Consider the following 20,253-nt stretch of genomic DNA (forward strand, 5'->3'; position numbering starts at 1 on the left):
CTTCTCACTCCAGGCTGCATTTGCTGACGACCAGCAATTCACTGAGTTCCATTTGATGGGGAAAGGATTTCTAAAGGGCAATTCCTGGTCTAACTGAAGTCAATGACAGGACTCCCACTGACTTCAATGGGATCAGGACTGGGCACTTACCATATCGCTGTGCAGCAGCATGACCAGAACAGCGAACAAGAAGCTGTTTTTAGAGGTAAATGCAATTAAAAGGTCTTGGAAAAGCTCCTGGGTATAACTATCATCAGGGGGAAGGGTGTTCTCCAAGGGACGGGTGGGCTTTGGTAATTCTTCAGCAATACAACAGCTATTGGATTTGGCACTGCTGTAACCAGGCAGGGGTACTGCATGTCACAGAGTTGTGGAAATGCTTACCAAAGGCTTTCCCTGGAAAGTGCCATACGCTTCAACAGCTAACTGCGGCAATGGGGGTGGGGGCGCGGGCGGGAGGGAGACAGCTAAGAAAGCCAGTAGGGATTGGAAAAGGAGAGAAACCAGTAAGGGCAGCCAGAAGGGACTAGGGCAGAGGTGGGAAAACTACGGCCCACGGGAGCATCCTGCCCAGCCCTTGAGCTCCCGGCCGGAAAGGCTAGCCCCCGGCCCCTCACCCATTGTCCCCCCTCCCCTGCAGCCTCAGCGCTCCGCGCCGCCAGTGCTCTGGCCCGCCACGCCTGCGGGGCAGCGCGCGGCTGGCTCCGGTGGGGTTGCGAGCTCCTGCTGCTCTGAGCAGCATGGTAAGGGGGCGGGGAGTTTGGATAAGGAGCAGAGGGTCCTGGGGGGCAGTCAGGGGACAGGGGGCGGTTGGATGGGGCGGAGGTTCTTGGGGCGGTGGTGGTGGTCGGGGACAGGGAGTAGGGGGCAGTTGGATAGGCGTGGGAGTCCCGGAGGGGCTGTGGATAGGGGTCGGGGCAGTCAGGGGACAGGGAGAAGGGGAGGTTGGACAGGGGGTAGGGTCCTGGGGAGGGGCGGTCAGGGACAAGGAGCAGGGGGGTTGGATGGATCGGGAGTTCTGAGGGGGGCAGTCAGGGGGCGGGAAGTGGGAGGGGGCAGATAGGGGATGGGGGCCAGGCTGTTTGGGGAGGCACAGCCTTCCCTACCCGGCCTTCCATACAGTTTTGCAACCCCGATGTGGCCCTCAGGCCAAAAAAAGTTTGCCCACTCTTGGACTAGGGAAAGAGGACAGCCAACAGGGACTGGGGATATAAGAGCCAGAAACAGTAGCCAGCAGGGATTGGGAGAGGCGGGGGACAGCAAGAACAGACGGCCAGGATTTGGAAAAGAGCAGAGCCAGCCGGGATTTGGAAGCCAACAGGAGTGGCCAGAAAGAACAGCCAGTCGCTAGGGAAGGCGGGCAGCCAGCCTACTAACATGGGCTTTTCTGTGAGCACAACTCCGTTTTTATTCTTCACAACTTCTCAACACAGCTGCCACCAGGCTGCTTGTCTTTGATATTTATAAATCTCCCCAGAGCAGGCACTGAGGTTTCCTGCTACCCTCTCACGGGTGCAGCGTTTGAGTGCCGTTCTGAACTGGCAGTGGCTTTTGTCAGAGTAGATGGCCAATGAAACACTTACGCACAGCAAACTCCAGCACTACCCAGTGGATTGTTTGAGCTGGTCAGATACTTCTGTAAGGGAGAGACGGTACAGTGGCTCTTCCTTGGGTAGGAAGCAGAGCCCTTAGTCAGATCCATGTGACAGATGGAGCGGCTATATTCGGCTTAACTACAAAATACTGAAAAACAAATTCCTAATCCTCTCCCTCACATGCCCACTGTTCTGCTTTTGCAGATTAACTCCCCATCAGAGGTGTACCGTGCACGACCCGGGAAGCCGAGGAACTGTAGCTTTGCTTCACTTGCAATTCCCAGGTACACACTGGACACTCCAGCTCCATCGTATGCTGCTTCTTTCACATGAATGCAACAATTATCCAGTTGTCAATAGGAACAACTCCCACCCAAATGCACAGCACACATCCTTCCTGATCCTCTCTTGGGTTACACAAGGGCTTTAGAAAACAACTTAGCACAGCCGCTGTATTAACCTATTTTAATACCCTCCATTCAGAGCTCTCCCCCGGCAGTGTTGCTAATTGCTATACACCACGCTGCTTACCAAATTATATATAATATATATTCACATAAGGTTTTTCCCTCCTGGCTCAATGTTTCCAAAAAGTTCACACACAATTGCAGCAAGTTTGATTACTATTTAATTTGTTCACAGAGCGCCTGTCGTTATGATATCAGGGCATTTAACAGTAAAACAAACAACTGGTGTCAACAACTAGCACAAATGAAACCCGCCCAAGCCATGGAATAAATATCCTCTGGCTACAGGCCACTGACTGTATTTAGGAACCTAAAGTATCAGGGGGTAGCCGTGTTAGTCTGTATCTACAAAACCAACAAGGAGTCTGATGGCATCTGTTAGTCTTTAAGGTGCCACCAGACTCCTTGTTGTTTTTGTAGGAACCTAAAATTCATGTAGCTCTATTTTCACCTGCAGCTGCCATTTACTTCAAAGGGAGTTGTATGTAATCAGAACGCTTGAAAACCAGGCCATTTTGATTTAGGTGTCTAAATATGGCATTGTCTGCCATGCTTTAGGTGCCTACATTTGAAAATTTTAGCCACAGTGAATGAACATATCTCACACTATATCCAAAAATCTCTGGACTTTAATGGGCCCTGAGTCTGATCTCACTTACTCAGGTATTGATCAGGAGTCAGTCCAATGAAATCAATGGCATTGTAAGTGAGATCAGAAACAGGAACACAGGAAGGAGTGAATTTCAGAGCAGAGAACCCTCCAGTGAGAACATCCCACTGCCTGCACCCTGCAGCTCCACCTGAGAATAGACAGTAGGTGCTCAGCGACTACAGTGAGGAAGGTGATGATATAAAATATCTTGAAAAATAGACTTGAAAAATAAAAACCATACCAACCTGATGAAGTCAACATTTTCGAGCATGGTGAGGGGAAAATATGAAATTGCAAAATCCCAGGAAGGGCTCAAGTGTCCTGAGCACCTCCTGCAAGGTGCCTATTTCAATGACAGGTAGCAAGAGATTCTCGGTGCCTTACCAGAACAAAGATAAGTGGACTGGGAGTTACTGCATAGCATAGAGCTCAGGCCAGCCTGCCCCACCTAGCATCCAGCTCACAACTTCTGCTGCTTCAGCTCTCTCACTTCCTCTACTCCAAGTTGTCAAACTGAGTTACAGGGTTCTTGTCACAATCCATTTATTGTTAAAATTAACAATTGTGGTTTTCCCCAATTGAAATACGCAGTAGAGAAAGCGCCAGGCTGACTATTCCCCATTGGAGATTGAATTTTCATGTCTCTGTCTCCATCGTGCCCTGTGCGGAAAGGCAATTACACATGAAAAAATGCCTTTGTGGGCATAAAACAGGCAATGCTAGGCACAAATAAGCAACTTGTCAGCACAAATAAGTATTAGTGCATACAAATACCCAAATTTTGAGAATGCAAAAGTAGGGTTACCATCTTTTAGTTTTTAAAAAGGAGGACACTCCATGGGGACCTGGCCCCGCCCCAACCCCGCCCCTTCCCCACCCCAACTCTGCCCCCTCCCCTGAACGCTCCGCCCCCTGCTCCTCCCCCTCCCCTGCTTCCCGCGAATCAAATGTTCGCGGGAAGCCTGAAACAGGGAGGCAGCAGGTAGGCTGGGGCGGGGTGCGGCGCAGCTCAGTCTGGCCCTCCTGGCCGAGCGGCTCCCTTCGGCGGCCGGCTGGCCGGCCCAGGCCAAGAGGCTCTGGCCCCGGCGTCTCCCGCCTGGCTTGGCTCGGGCCCTGGGGCACTGGCTCCCGGCCCGGCCCCGCGACCCCAGCCCCTGGCCCCGTGCCCCCAGCCTGGCACCGCGCCCCCGGTTCCCAGCCCGGCACCGTGCGCCCGGCTCCTGAACCCCGGCCCGGCACCGCGCCCCCAGCTCCCAGCCCGGCTCCCGACCCGGCACTGTGCCCCCAGCCCCGCGACCCCAGCCCCGGCCCCACACCCCCGGCTCCTGGCCCGGCCTGGCCCCCAGCCCGGCACCGCGCCCCTGGTTCCCAGCCCGGCACCGCGCGCCCGGCTCCTGGACCCCGGCCCGGCACCGCGCCCCCAGCTCCCAGCCTGGCTCCCGACCCGGCACCATGCCCCCAGCCCTGCGACCCCAGCCACGCACCGGCACCGGCCCCGGCCCCGCACCCCCGGCTCCTGCCGAGCACCGCCGGCCCCGGCCCTGGCCCTGCACCACCAACCCCAGCCCCAGAGGCCCTGGCCGAGCACCGCTGAGCCCTCCCTATTTTCCCAGACATGTCCGGCTTTTTGGGATTTCCCCCCGGACGGGGATTTGAGCCCAAAAAAGCCGGACATGTCCGGGAAAATCCGGACGTATGGTAACCCTAGGTAACCCTAGCAAAAGCCTCTTTACACACAAGCACTCCCCTGCCCTGCCCACACTGCTTATTTTTAATCAATCTAATGGGAAGTAGCAGCTATTCAGCAGAGACACAAAAACAAGGATTGTTTCTCTAAATCAGTAGCAGGAAGCCTGGCAGGAGGGGGCCTGAGGAAAGTTCTAGGCAGACGCCCTACAGTGGTGAAGAGAAACGGTAGTTTTATGGATTATACTAAAAGCTCCTTTTTCAGTGTTAGAAGTGACACTTCCTAGGATTCTTTACCAGCGTCACATGACTGTGTGTTATAGCATTGTGCTGCTAGAAGCATTTTTTATCCAAGAGGAGATGTAAAACCAAGATATTTGAGCACCTCTGGTCATTAAATATCCCATGGCCCTTTCTGAAAGAGCACTGATGTTAACCCTGGAATCTGTTCCTATTCTCAGAGTAACTGTTTTGCTCACCTACAATTCAACTGGATATGGTATTCTTCTAACAGCTATGTTGTTGCCAAGATGCACCGCAAAGGGCACTGGCTGCTTTCAGTGATGGGCAGAGTGACCCCAGTTTGCAAGTATATAAAGCACTTCTAGCACTCAGACTTTTGAATCAAAGACTCTATGGAAATATCTGTTAGGCACAGTGGTTAAAAAAAAAAAAAAAAGTCACATCAATCATCTTAATACAAAAATTTTATGTCCAGAGACAAACATATTTCTGGTCTCCGGTATAAAGAAAGTTGAAAGGTTATTGCAAAAATATTATCAGAAGATTCCTAGAGACAGTATTACTGGTAACCTTACTGAATTTATAAAAGGACACCCTGTTGAAGGCCTTGCAATAAAAAAAATGCCCTGCAGGTTAACAGCAGTTGGACTTGCTGGTACCGTAAAATCAGTCGACTAAAGATCTCACATGATAAACTATAAATAAAAGCATCCATGTAACTCTGGGTTTATTTATTACACCACATATATAATAGGGCATCCCACTAGCACTGGCCTATTTTCAAAAGGGCCACTGGCCAGTGAGTTTTGTTTTACAAGAGTTCAAGCTCCTCCTCCCCACTAATTTACAGCCAGATTTTGCAGGTCTCGATCGCGCTGAGCAGGACTTACATGAATAGCGTAACGGGGACACATTGCTGAGTAAGTACAATACTGTGTGCAATGCACTGGGCGTTACAGAACCTGGCCCTCACCCTTCTCAGCTCTGCTCTTGCTACTGGTACCGTCTGTTGAAATTGACAAAGACTATGGCTTCCTGAATAGTCCAGACATCGAGTCCCTACGCAATTGCAATACAGACTGTCCACAAGCACATATGCTAGGATTTTGGAGAGGAGACTTAAGGGGACAGCAGAAGAGAAGAGCAGAAGACTGCACTTCACCTCGCTGCCAGTTTCTTCCTCCTTTGAGGCCCCATGCTGCAACCACCATTCTTCTGGCTGAGGAAAAGTGGCATGAAGTGGATTCACTTAAAACCTTGACAATGACATTGCGTAAACGGCCTAATGAATATCCTCACTAGGCACTTGATACCCATCCAGTGACTCAGCATGCTGCCTCTTCCAGGCTGAGGAGCAAAACACTGTGGATACGTCTACACCGCAATGAAAGACCCAAGGCACAGTCACAGCTGGCCCGGGTCAGCTGACTCCGGCTGTGGGACTATAAAACTGTAGCGTAGATGTTTAGGGCTCTGACAGCCCATGGGGGGGGAGGGTCTCAGAACCTGGGCTCCAGCCGGAGTCCAAATGTCTACACAGCAGTTTTATAGCCACACAGCCTCAGCCCTGTCAGCTGACCTGGGTCAGCTGCAGGTCTTGTATTGCAGTGTAGACATACCCTGTGAGTCTGAACCACACCTAGATTCCCTGCAACAACAGTGCAAAGCACTTAAGCACTAGAGATCAATGGGCCAGCTTAACCACTTGGTTTCTGAAACAGGCAAGAAAGAAATGTTCAAAGTTTAGCTTTGATGAAGACAATAGCACATAACTGACCGGTCACGCATCTGTTCTTTCAGGGGTGGCCAAAGTGCGGTCCCCTCAGACAAAATGTGTTCCACTGACATCTACATTATGACCTCTGGCTCGTCCTAGGTCAGCTTCATGCAGATGAACGTGCTTTAAAAAGGAAACCGATGTTGATTGGAGGAGGATAGGAGATGAATGACAAATAGACAACAGCACTAAAGCCAATCTGCCTTACCATGAAGCACGTTCACACAGGATTCTAGCCTTTGCTGGCATCTGCTTTGATCACAGGCATTTGGATAATGAGACTTGTGTCTGGCAGGCACCCTGTGCACTTACACTACATAGGAGAGGAATGCTCTAAGAGACAAAAGGTCTTTCTCTGTGGCTCTACATGCTGCCGTGCAACCAATAATCTAAGATGGTTCTCTGGGCCAGCAAGCTGAGGTCAATTCTCTACTTTGCCTTCACCTTTCAGGAATCACACTTTTCCTTTTTTATGCTCGGGCATAACTTAGAGCAGAACTCGGTCCTATACAGGGCTTCATCAATGCGTCCTCTGATTTTAAAGGCCTTCCTTGTGTTTGACATTTTGTCCATAAAAAGTTAAGACAAAATCTTGACTGTTGTCAATTAATTTCTGCTGTTCAGGTTGGCATCCCAGAAAATCAAGATTATTCTCAATGGGTTCCCAGTTGGTGGCATATCCCAGGCAATTCCACAGCAATATGATGCAATATTTCAATAAAGTTTTAATAATGTGGGTTTCTCTACTTCAGTTAAATGGAAAACAGACTAGGTTGCTAATTCAACACAGGGTTTCCTTTCCTTGTTGCCAGGTTTAATATGGTACACTAACAAGCTGAGTCAACATCATGAAGGGAAAATAAAAACAGCACTGATTACATGCTTGTAATGTTCCCCTCCAGAGTTGTGAAATCAAACAGCAGCTCTGAGCTAGTTTAGGGTAACTAGAAAATGAAAGTGCTCCAATTAGTTTCCCTTTCCATGCTGAATGACATACAAGGGAACAATATCAGTGGTGGATTTGCAAGTAGAATTAGATTTTAAAACGTTGTCACATTTCAATACTGTAAAGTCTTGTCAGTAACAGAAGTACGGCGTTTTTACTAAATGTAAAGGGTCCAAAGTCCACTCTCAGATGAGTAGCTTCTATGGAGTTAGTGGCAGTTGCATGCATGTACCTGATAGGGATGTAAATACCATTTAAAAAGTTAACCATTTAAATGATTTAAAATATTTAGTTTAAATGATTAACCGAGGAAGTGGCTGGGGCTGAACCCACCCACCGGTGCAGCTGGGGATGGGGCCGCGCCAGCCAGCCTGAGCCGCTGGGATTGGCCGGCCGGCTGGTGCGGGCCTGCTGGCCATTTTACATCCCTAGTACCTGAAGGAAGAATTTGGCTCATGATTTATGTCTTTTATTTCCCTTTAAAAAGTTAAGTTTCGTAAGATTGGACACTGTGCATGGTGGACTTGACTCTTTCGTTCTTGTTCATTTCCTTCCAAATGAAAAACTTTACATTCACCAAAAGACCCGCTGAAGGTTAGACATTATGGTCAAAAATCTGCACGCCTCCTAACTTAAGACAGGCATCTACCTACATATTTAGGCAGCTAAACAATAAAAGGCCCGATCGTCAGAGACGCTGAGCACCTACAGCTTCCACTGGAGTTTGTGTGCAAAGACAGAAGCCATTTTGTTCTCAGTTGCTACAGGATGTTACTGAGGGGAAACACTGAGCTCTCTTTGATGGAGACTAATTTTGTTTCTTCTTGTGACTTTTCCAAATCTAATTCATTTTGTAAGAAGCCTTTGAAAATACCAGTTGTAAACAATCTTTGAGTTTGATCATCAATCTGTGTGACTTCAGATAGAAAGTAGTAGAGAAGAGTAAGGTATTATTTTCAGAGTAACAGCCGTGTTAGTCTGTATCCGCAAAAAGAAGAACAGGAGTACTTGTGGCACCTTAGAGACTAACAAATTTATTAGAGCATAAGCTTTCGTGGACTACAGCCCACTTCTTCGGATGCATTAGGTATTATTTGTTATTCTTATCATTGTATTCACTTCCTACTGAAGACAGGTAGCTCATAGAAGTTTGGGGTTTCAAAAAAAAAGAAAAAAAAAAAAAAAAGGCCAAAACTCTAAGTTGTCTTCTTCCTCATGCACATTTTATTTAAAGTTTTGTTATGGTCAACAAGAATTGCCGTACAGTGTTTATTTCACTCCACAGGCTGCATCACTGATACCTGTGCAGCAAAGCCAACATTTGGACACGTTACTAAGGAAAAATGCAAAAACCCTAGAAAAGTTGCCGTTGAGCAAAAGAGCTTTGCAGTCAGTCTGTCTTGTTAATTTTTTCAGAACTTTCATCAAGCCACAGGACATTATGTATTTACTCCGGGGTCATGTCTAAAGTCTGGGGAGCCACAGTATATTAACTGCTTGCATTTTAAAGGGATACTGTCAAGTACTTTAAATAGTTTGGGAGGGAAGGAGGAGGTTCTGCTCCTAGAAAGGTATGGCATTTTTACATTTAGTAAAAGAGCTTTGTTAGTTTGCTGCTTGAGGAGCAGTCCAAGAGCAATCAAGCCGAAACAGGAGCTTTTTATATTTTATATTTTATATAAATATGTTTTATATTTTATATTTCTTAATGGGGCACAAGATCTTTTTTAATACAATAAATGTATATTCAGAACACGGAAAATGTTCCCTATAAAATTAAGTAGACTAAGGCTGAACAATACAAAAAATCCTGACATCTAAACAAACAATTTACTCCTACTTATGAGGGAGAGAGAGAGATGTTAACAACTTGTAAGGCACTCAGATAAGATGGAGAAGGAAAACACTTCCACAGACAAGTGTCTGGAAAAGCTCGAGGGTCAAATAGATCCCTGATATAATTCCACAGAAGTCAGGGAAATTACACCTGGGAAAAAATGTCCTTCTAGATTCTGGGAACGTCATGGATCATTTCAGAGCTTCATCTCTTAAAGCAAGCTGACTCTGCCACCCAACCCCCCTCCTCCATATCTCTTCCCTACTCTATGCTTCTCTCACATTCAGTTCTTCCAGATGTGATAAAACCTTAAAACAATCCATAAATGCCAGCATACTAAAACTCATGACAATCTGAGCACGCATACTAGTACCATGGGTCTAATATCTAGTGATGGGTTCAGCCCTCACTGACCACAGTACTAAGTGGGAATACTTTTCACCTATATGGTGCCTCTCATCTGAAATGTGAAGGTGCTTTACAAAAGAGAGTAAGCATCATTATCCCCATTTTTGACATGGAGAACCCAAGGCACAGAGAAGTTAAGCAATTTGCCCATGATCACGCGAGTGAATGCCAGGTCGCCTGACTCCCAGGGCAGCACCTAGTCTGCAGACCGTGCTGCTTCTGATGAGTTTTGAAGAGCTAACGATGAAAGGAAAGGAAAGGAATGACATCCTCTATCATTTCCCCAGGAGTGCAGACTAGCACCAAATAATCAAAAACCAATTTATGTTACCAAAACTAATGCCAAGAAGCATCTATTCTGAATGGATTCTTGAGCATGGTCAGCAGTTGTGGCAGACAGACCAAGGACTTCATCCACAGTGAAACAAGGAGCAGCATTTTTAGAAACTATCTTTGCAGATGTGCTTATGCTGATCCTGCACTGTTGGCTCTGCTGGGTCAATACCTCTGGTGAGGGTTCTGTACCCTTTGAGTTACAATAATATCAGGCTGAAGTGTTGCAGAAGGGCAGATATTCCACTCCCTACGGTGCCCCTTCAGAAACAGGTAGCGACACATCAGTCCATCCACTGATTCATCTGAACAGCACTCATCACTCTGGTATTGGAGTGTCCCAGAGCACAACCATGATAGAAGCACAAAATCACCGGATCCACAGTCTGTGGACCTGTTCACAATAAACGCCGCCCACCCCTCCACCCCATACCCCACCAGACCTACCCAGAGCAAATTCTTGGGCACTGGTGGGGCTGATCAACAAGTTCAGAAAAGGGACATCCCGCCAAAGCACAAGCGATAGCCCTTAGCAGAGTGCCCTACAGAATAGAATTTCCAGGCTTGGGTCACATCCCATCTCCCGAAACTCAGCCTCCACGCTCCACCGATCCTCACGTAACAACAATATGTTAGTACCAAGAACATCTTGTGTAAAATGGGCCATAGTTACACCGGTGTAACTTGGCCTAAAAATGTTTTCCAAATCACCTCGGTGTTCATTTCCCCACACTGGTGGAAGGGTGGGGGAAATGGTGTGCCCTGCACCCTAGAAAGGACTTGGCTTCAGTAGAGGGAGGACTGTGTTTGCAGTGCCCTGCCCTGGAGCTTCCGCCTGGAGACGCAGTTTTAACTTGTGGCCAGAGCCCAGAGTGCCATAAGAACCCTGCTGGCCCAGCCTGTCAGGACAAGCCCTGTTCTTGGATGATGAGAAAAGGCAGATAAGAGCACCTGATTTACTTCCTTTATGCCAGTCAATATTTTCTATCCTTCTCTCACATTTCCTCTCTTATTTAGACATTCCCAGTCCTTGGAGGAAGTTTTCTGTGCCTCTCATCATTTTCGATGTTTCTCTCTGACCCTGTCCATTTCATTGGGCTGTCAAATGCACAAGGTAAACTAACAAATATAAATAGAGAATTCCTGCTCCTCGATCTCTAAGATTCCTATAATTGACCGAGGATAGCATCCCTTTAAGAGGCACAGGGTCAAGGGAGAAAGAGTCAGTGAGGCAGAAACACGGAGTAAGCCTGCCCAAGACAGGAAGAGCTGCGGAGGAGAAGGCTCTAGCACCAGAAGGCTCTGGCTCGTCCTAGGTCAGCTTCATGCAGATGAACGTGCTTTAAAAAGGAAACCGATGTTGATTGGAGGAGGATAGGAGATGAATGACAAACAGACAACAGCACTAAAGCCGATCCGCCTTACCATGAAGCACATTCACACAGGATTCTAGCCTCTGCTGGCATCTGCTTTGATCACAGGCATTTGGATAATGAGACTTGTGTCTGGCAGGCACCCTGTGCACTTACACTACATAGGAGAGGAATGCTCTAAGAGACAAAAGGTCTTTCTCTGTGGCTCTACATGCTGCCGTGCAACCAATAATCTAAGATGGTTCTCTGGGCCAGCAAGCTGAGGTCAATTCTCTACTTTGCCTTCACCTTTCAGGAATCACACCTTTCCTTTTTGCCTAATCTAGTTAATTATCTATTTTTAGATTTCTCCCAATTCTACCTCTCAGCATATCTGGACACCCTGTAACAACACACAATTAAAAGGAAACCAGACACTCTAAATTAGGCAGCACACCAGCAGAGATCTTTTCCCCTCAGTTCCTGCCAGAGATTAGCACTGCAATAAAATTTGTTTAGTAAATTTGACTTTGTGCAACACATTCTCAACAAGAAGAACAGGAGTACTTGTGGTACCTTAGAGACTAACAAATTTATTTGAGCATAAGCTTTCGTGGACTACAGCCCACTTCTTCGGATGCATAGAATGGAACATATATTGAGGATATATATACACATACAGAGAGCATGAAAAAGTAGGAGTTGTCTTACCAACTCTGAGAGGCCAATTAAGTAAGAGGGAAAAAAAACTCTCAACAAGGTGATTCGTTTGTCTCAGGGAGTACTATGCTGTGATTAAGAATGTGGATGATTGCCTAGAATGTCTTAGAGAATCTAGACGCTCTCCTGACAGTGCACAAACAGTTTTAATCATTTAATGAATGATGGTTAAATATATCATCTGTCATTCTGAACTCCTTGTATGTTAAGCGACAGGTGCGAAATGTTAGCGGTATGAAAAGACTTCCATCTCTCCTCCGTATGGAGAAGGCTAGGACTACTTAAAGAGAGCATGTGATATAGGTATATAAAATAACGAATGGTCTAGAGAATGTACCATTCACTATTTTATATGTCTAGACCATTCGTTATTTTATATACTTATATCACATCCTCTCATTTGTCTCTATGTCAAGAGTGCTATCCTCTTCAATGTCTCTGCCATATGGTAGTCTTTCCATGCCTCTAAACATCAGGTTACTGCATACAGTATTCAGAGGAGAGACTTGGTCACTTGAGATGCTAGCTATGCCCCAAAGAAGTACTACAGTTACCACTTAACAGTATTATGTGAGGACAGTAAGAGAGAAAATAATGAAGGAGAAAGATTCATAGATTCATAGATTCTAGGACTGGAAGGGACCTCAAGAGGTCATCGAGTCCAGTCCCCTGCCCGCATGGCAGGACCAAATACCATCTAGACCATCCCTGATAGACATTTATCTAACCTATTCTATTATCAGAGGCAGTACCACAAATCTCCAACCACATATAGAGAATGCTAGCAACAAAACTGCTATGGGAGGATAGGCTGGACAACCCTGGAGGAAGGGCCTGTAGGTTTCACCACAAGAGGAACTCTTCAGATACCTTGTAGGCTGATGATAATCAGGTGGGCACAGAAAACCTCAAGAAAAAGAATGCTCATCGGAAAGTAAAGAACAGAACTGGAATATGGCACATTCTTCTCTTTCCATTTCGGTATGAAGAGACTTCCTCTATAGTGCCTGGCAATGTTATAGAAATAACTTGCTCCCCAAAATGGGTGTAATTTTCAAAAGTAAATTTGAATGTCCATGAAACCCCTATAGCTAGAGGCACTGAGCACTTTATGCCATGGGATTTCCCAGCAGTCACTGGAACTCTACCACCACCACCCCGGGATACCTGAATGTGACAAGTCAAAGGTTTCTGGCATGAACTGAAGTAATCTCTGGTAGCTCCATTTTTAGTAAATGTTAACATGGCATTGACACTCTGCCCAGGGTCTTCTGCACCAATTAGTCCAGCCCTGATCTGGATTAAATTTTTTAAAAAAGATACAACTTTTAGACCTATGCAAGGGTCTTACTGAATGCAGGGAGAGTTTGGCAACAGCCTCCCCTTGCATTGTTTCTCAGTGAGCAAGGCCTATAGAACATGGAAAATAAACTAGCCACCTTTGCAAGGCTGATCTTGCTGTCAATCACTCCAAGTCTGGAAGCCAGATCAGTTGTCCCATAAGCTTGGTGAGGATTTAGAGTCCATAAAAAAAATTAACTAACATAACTTTTATCTGCAGAGAGACCTTGCTGACAGGCTCCAGTGTTGTCAAGGCTTCATGCTTCATTCTAATGAGACAGCATTTTACAGTGCGGTTATTCTCTTTTTCTTTTAGTGTGTTTGCAAGTTAAATTAGTTATAAGTAGTAGGAAAGCATTATACCTGAAGGTGGATACACTGTGTCTGATCAGCTGTGGACTTGGGATAAACAGCTGATAATAATTACCGGGGGAAATTCAGTCAACCAGTGTTAGGAAAGGTTATCAAGCTTTCGTGTTATATACGGTCAGTATACAGTATGGGGAAACAAAGCTGATGGGCCTGATTTCTGCTCTCACGTTCATGTAACCCCACTGACCTCCCTGGAGTTAATCCCAATTCACACCAGTGTGAGAGCAGAATTAGTTACTACGTATAGATACAACATCTACTATTTGATCAATAGCTGTGAGAGTGCTAAAAGTAAAGGGCCATTCTGCAAAGCTAGAGTAAGTAAGGTTGCATAGGGGAGCCATTTTAGAGTTAGGGAAATAGCACCCGTCCCCTCGTTAGTTGCTGAAAGACACCACATCAACACAGCTGCTTTAGCAGTGGCTGGTGTCCCATCCCCTACATGGAACAGCCGAGTATCCACTGCCTTGCTTCTTGCATAGGCATTTACACTTGTTTTAAGTGGATATGAAATGGGACCACGTCAGAATGCCTGTGTTTTGCACCCATTTTGCACAGGTATAAATGATCACACAAAGGAGCAGGGCAGAAGAGACACGATCAAATCAGTCCCCGATCGCTCTGCCGTCGACTCTGGAACTCCACCGCGGCGAGAGGCGGAAGCGGAGTCAACGGGGGAGCGGCAGCGGTCGACTCGCCGCCGTCCTCATGGCCAGGTAAATTGACCTAAGATACGCCGACTTCAGCTTTGCTATTCGCGTAGTTGAAGTTGCGTATCTTAGGTCGACCCCCCCGCCCCACCACCACCACCAAGTGTAAACATAGCCCCAGAGGCTTTGCTAAGCAGGTCCACTTTGCCAGGTATCCATTCACTACGCTGCAAAGACCTCTCCACATTGACGTGTAGTGACCATGGAACACTGGTGCAGGGGGTGTCCCTATGCAACCTCTGGGACCTTCCTCCCACTATGGTTCCACTGCACTTGGGGCCTTACCACGTCCATGGGAGAGAAAAATTTGGGACATGCACACCCACATCCACACAAATAGACACTATTTACATTGGGGAGGTACACAGCACTTTCTCCTGAAAGGAATTTACAATCTAAACAATACTCACCAATATATCTTTTGAACATTGCTGCTTTCCCAGCCAACACTCAAATCGTGTGGCTCTCTGTTCTCAGTAGCCATTCCCCACCACCATCACCACCCCAATTACAATGATACTGATTACATCTTGGGGCTTGTCTACGCTGACACTTTACAGCGCTGCAACTTACTCACTCATTCATGGGTGTGAAACCCCCCCCCCGAGCGCTGCAAGTTTCAGTGCTGTAAAGTACCAGTGTAGACAGTGCACCAGCGCTGGGCGCTACTCCTCTTGTGGAGGTGGGGTTTTTATAGCGCCGGCTGGTGCCGCGACTACATAGCCATGTTAGTTGCTAGTGAAGAAATACCCTTGGGAAATGGCACACTTTATACTTTTTTTCTTTGCTGCTGGTAAGAATTATTCTGTAACACGATTATGTGAAATGCTGGTGACATATGGGTAATTACAAATAAAATTAAACCCCTGGAATGAGAGCATTATTGGTGATCATCATTTATATTGGGTGAGGTTAGCTAAGCAAAACGTGTACACACACACACACACACACACACACACAACCCCATGCATCTGAATTAATCCACGGTGTATATCCTGGATAACAGAAAGCCCCCTGAAGAGATCTGTACATGTCAGTCTGAAATCTCTACATGTATACAAAAAGTGACTGTCTCTCTCAGGACAGCAGCTTCCCTTGCTAAGGAAGCCTTTTTAGTTATCTTTATACGGAGAAAGAAAAGCAGAGCGAAATCAAAACTAATGGGCCCCAATCCTGCAGTCTCTCTCAGGTAAAACCCCAGGGATTTGGCCCTACTGAATTAGGTCTTCAGCAAACGAGCTACAGTAGCGTCCTGAATGATCAATAATATGAAACAACCATTTTTACTTCTTTCCAGAAAAGAGCATTACGAAGGAATACAGCAGGCAAGAGCGAGTCCAACCCCCAACGTATTGCAGGGATACGCTTAATACTATATATGTAGATATTGTAGCTATGTTTCATTTAGGATTAAATGGCAAGTACTGTTTGATATAAATATTTAGTGCAATTTTGTATGTCTATATTTTATGCACACAAATGCTCACTTCATCAAAATAGGGACATTGCAGTCTCCGATAAACAAGGCAAATCTCCGTGGGGGATAACATTTTCTTTTTAAAAGGATCCTTTAAACAAAAACATTTATGGATATCATCTTTTTCAAAAGTTTATGGCCCCAGCTATGCTCCTCTTGAACTTACTGTTTGTAACTTTTACCCTTTGGATTATATATAGGATCCAAAATTGCACTAAATATTGATATGGGTTTGGGGGAGGGAGAGAGAGAAACAGAATAGGATAAATTATAATACATATAATGCACAGTGGCACATGGACAGAGACTACATAATGATGCCCGGATACTGCATGACATTTATCTACATGGGGCAAGACAGTGATAAACCTTGCCTTTGGTGTACACACACAGTTACTAGACATTTTCTTTTAAAAATCAAGGGATTCGTCATTCATGCAATAAATTCGTTACATTATTTGCATGTTGGGAAGGTTTTCATTCTGGGATCTGTTACTGGAAGCTCAACCCAATTCAACTCCATCCTCTCGTGTTTAAAGCTCCTTACCTCTAAGCCCCTGTGGTGGGACCGGACTCCACTGAGAGATGACACAGGACTCCACTGAGAACCCATCAACCCCACTACTAGGACAATCTGCAAGCACTGCTGTCCTTCCACACTCTCGCTGAAGTCAGTGGAAACAGGAGTGCACTAGAACTGCATACAATGGTCATTTCAAATAAAATCACCACTCCCACCACCACAAAGGACTCCAAACATAAGCTTACCTATAGCTTTTAGAATAATTTAAGCACACATAATATTTACAGATAATATTAACAGGGAGGAGAGGCGGTCTTGTGATTGCAGTACAGAGCCGGGAGGCAAGGCTGCTGGGTTCTACTCCTAGCTCCGACACAAACTGACTGCCCTTGGGCAAGTCACTTTACCTCTCCATTCCTCAGTGTCTGTCTGCAGAATGGGATAATGACAATATTCATCCACTCAGGGATATGATGAGGCTTAATTCATTGTTTGTAAAGGGACTTGAGATTATTGAATGGAGGATGCTATGCTAGTTACAGTGACAGAGTGTATACAGGTTTTCCTTTCCATTGTAAGCCCCCCCCCCCACTCCCTCCCATACAGCATCAGTGCAGCCAAAACCTTCCATAGCAAATGACCCACCATCATCCTGTTTTTACCACTTAACAGGCTACCTAAATCATAGATGATATCAAAAGATTTTCCTCTCTAAGTCACTCATTCAAATCCAGCCAGGGTCAGTGACAACCCAGATGAATTACTCATTGCTACCTGGCACCTGTGAAATGAGTTTGTGGTTTCAGCCTGCTTTCCAGGGGACATGTGTTCACATCACATCAAATTAGCCCCACCATCGCTAGCTCCAACCGATCTCCTTGGAGGCAGTTTCAGCAGAGGCACCAAGGATTTAATGGACTCTAGGCAACTCAATCCACTACAGCTGGCTTCCAATGAGACTTCGGATGCGTCTACACTGGAGCTGGAAGCTGTGATTTGCAGCTCGAGGAGACATACCCACACTAGCTCTGATTGAGCTAGTGCCTAAAAATAGAAGGCAGCACCATTGACAAGAGCAGCTAATAACCCCGAGTACAATCCCATTCAAGACCCTAAGTATGTACCCAGGGCAGCTTGCCCCTCCCACTACCTCAGCTACACTTCTATTTTTAGCATGCTAGCTCCATCGGAGCTAGAACGGGTATGTCTGCTTCAGCTGGAAATTACACCCGCCAGCTCCAGTAGGCTAGGTCTACTCTGTAATCAGGACATCCAATTGGAACACATGCAGGCATTTCCGAGCGACCTTGCTAAAAACAGCAGTGTAGCCATGGTGGCACAGGCAGCAGCATTGGCTAACCGCCCGAGTATGTACCAGGGTTTCCGGGCAGGATTGTACCCAGGAGGGTAGCCCGTGCTGCTGTGGCTACATTGCTTTTGAAAATTTCACCTGAGTCCTCCAGCTTAGGGTCAAGGGATACTGGCAAGTGTCAGTTTTGGTGGGCGGTTGCAATGCTTCTGCCTCTGCCGCACCTGTTCTCTTTATAAACAAAAGATTCCAGTCCCCCAGGCTGTCAATCCAGCTGCTTTCACTAGCATTACCTTATTGGTTCTTAATTATCGTTTTAAGAAAGTAAACATTTTCAGGGACTTTTGAAAGAAAAAAAACGGCAATCAGTAGAAATATGGAACTTGAGGTATGGTCGCCACAGGCAGACAAACCACAACTGCAGTTGTCCTCAAATTTCCAATTTAAAAGTGTGTTATAGATATGCTTTTTTTTTTTTAAATCCTTTATTGACATCACTTTTCAAATAATTTCTGATCTCAGCTTCAGTTGTGCATCTCTTTTATCATACAGTTTGCGGCTTTTATTCTTTATTTAAAAAGACAAAATCAAGAAAGTTAATTACCCACGTCTCCTAATTTTGTTTTCGTCCCCCTACAAAAATAAAACTTCAAGCACTGGGTTCACTTGGTGCAGTATCACTGAAAGGCAGAAGTTGTGTGATCACCGCAATGGTTGTGGCAAGTCAGCAGAGGAACCCAGCACCTAGATACAATTATGCAAATAATGTTTCTATCCAGGTTTCTCCAGTTCACTTAGAAAAGAATAGTTTAAAGAAAAAGATGAAGTGGGAAAAAATTCAGCATTGATGACAAAGTAACTATCCAGGGACTTCCTTCTTTTTATTTCTGATGACATAACAGTAATGTTATTTTGCAAATAGCATGTGCATTGTAGGGATAGCAAAGACAGACACAAAATGGTCTGACCAAAGGTTAAAATGCAGAAGGTAACTCATGAAGAAATGCTAGTATCTATAGAGACATCCTTGCTATATATGAGAGAAAGGAATCAATACACATTTGTTGAATATATTTACTTGTTAATTATATTGCTGTTTGACAATGGTGAGAAAATAAGAAAAATCAGGATTGGAGCAGACAAATATTTATAATGAATGTATTCATAATACATCTCAACTCAAACTAAGAAATATTTACATTTTGTGTATGTATGAGAATAATGTATCTGTGTTTGTAAATATGTCTTTATAGAACATTTTACATTCATATTTATTATTGTAATATCGTGCATACCCAAATATTCATTCAGGTAGACTCCAGACTCAGTCCAATGTCCCGAAATTAACGAAAACATTTCAAAGCAATGAGCAAGCTCAATATTAATTGAGTACAGTATTTCTCACAAGCCGATTCTGGTGTGTATCACACACACACACACACACACACACACATACACACACACTCAGTATATCATATTAACAGTCCTAAAGTTTGCTTCAGAAAACTGTCCTATTCAATATTATCTAATTCCCCCCCCCCCCACTCGCAGCATTACATTATCCTGCAAACACATACAGCATACTGTACTTAATGGATTTAGCTTAGTTATCTAAGGCCTGGTCTACACTACGGGTTTAGGTCGACTTTAGCAGCGTTAAACCGAATTAAGCCTGGACACGTCCACACAACGAGGCCCTTTCTTTCGAATTAAAGGGCCCTTTAAACCGGTTTCTTTACACCACCTCCGACGAGGGGATTAGCGATAAAACCGGCCTTTGCGGGTCGGAATTGGGGTAGTGTGGACGGAATTCGATGTTATTGGCCTCCGGGAGCTATCCCACAGTGCTTCATTGTGACCGCTCTGGACAGCGCTCTCAACTCAGATGCACTGACCAGGTAGACAGGAAAAGACCCGCGAAGGTTTGAATTTCATTTCCTGTTTGCCCAGCGTGGAGAGCACAGGTGACCACGCAGAGCTCATCAGCACAGGTAACCGTCATGGAGTCCTCCCAGGATCGCAAAAGAGCTCCAGCATGGACCGAACGGGAGGTACGAGATCTGCTCGCCATATGGGGAGATGAAGCAGTGATAGCTGAACTCCGTAGCAGTAAAAGAAATGGAAAAGTATTAGAAAAGATCTCCAAGGCCATGAAGGACCGAGGCCATAACAGGGACACACAGCAGTGCCGCGTGAAAATTAAGGAGCTAAGGCAAGCCTACCACAAAGCCAGAGAAGCAAACGGAAGGTCCGGGGCAGAGCCGCAAACTTGCCGCTACTACGCGGAGCTGCATGCGATCCTAGGGGGTGCAGCCACCACTACCCCAACTGTGTGCTATGACTCTCTCACTGGAGAAACACACAGGGAAGACGGTTCGGGGAACGAGGAAGATGACGATGGAGGTACTGTAGGTAGCTCACAGCAGCAAGGAAGCGGAGAAACCGGTTTCCCCAACAGCCAGGATATGTTTGTGACCCTGGACCTGGAACCAGTAACCCCCGAAC

General features: G+C 45.9%; 1 protein-coding gene across 2 annotated transcripts in view; it reads right to left on the reverse strand.

Annotated features, from left to right (window-relative positions):
• Positions 1 to 20,253, reverse strand: part of NEURL1 (neuralized E3 ubiquitin protein ligase 1) — a 316,430-nt gene that overhangs the window by 147,860 nt on the left and 148,317 nt on the right. The window contains exon 1 of one of the 2 annotated variants that reach the window (XM_054033382.1): positions 3,099 to 3,140. The exons of the other annotated variant lie outside the window; for it this stretch is intronic. Within the exon in view, the coding sequence (XP_053889357.1) occupies positions 3,099 to 3,138 (40 nt within the window). The 5' untranslated portion in view covers positions 3,139 to 3,140. Of the gene's footprint in view, positions 1 to 3,098; positions 3,141 to 20,253 lie in introns of those variants that run through there. 2 annotated transcript variants of the gene reach the window in all.

The sequence above is a fragment of the Malaclemys terrapin genome, chromosome 7, assembly GCF_027887155.1.
Source record: "Malaclemys terrapin pileata isolate rMalTer1 chromosome 7, rMalTer1.hap1, whole genome shotgun sequence".
Lineage (NCBI taxonomy): Eukaryota > Metazoa > Chordata > Testudines > Emydidae > Malaclemys > Malaclemys terrapin.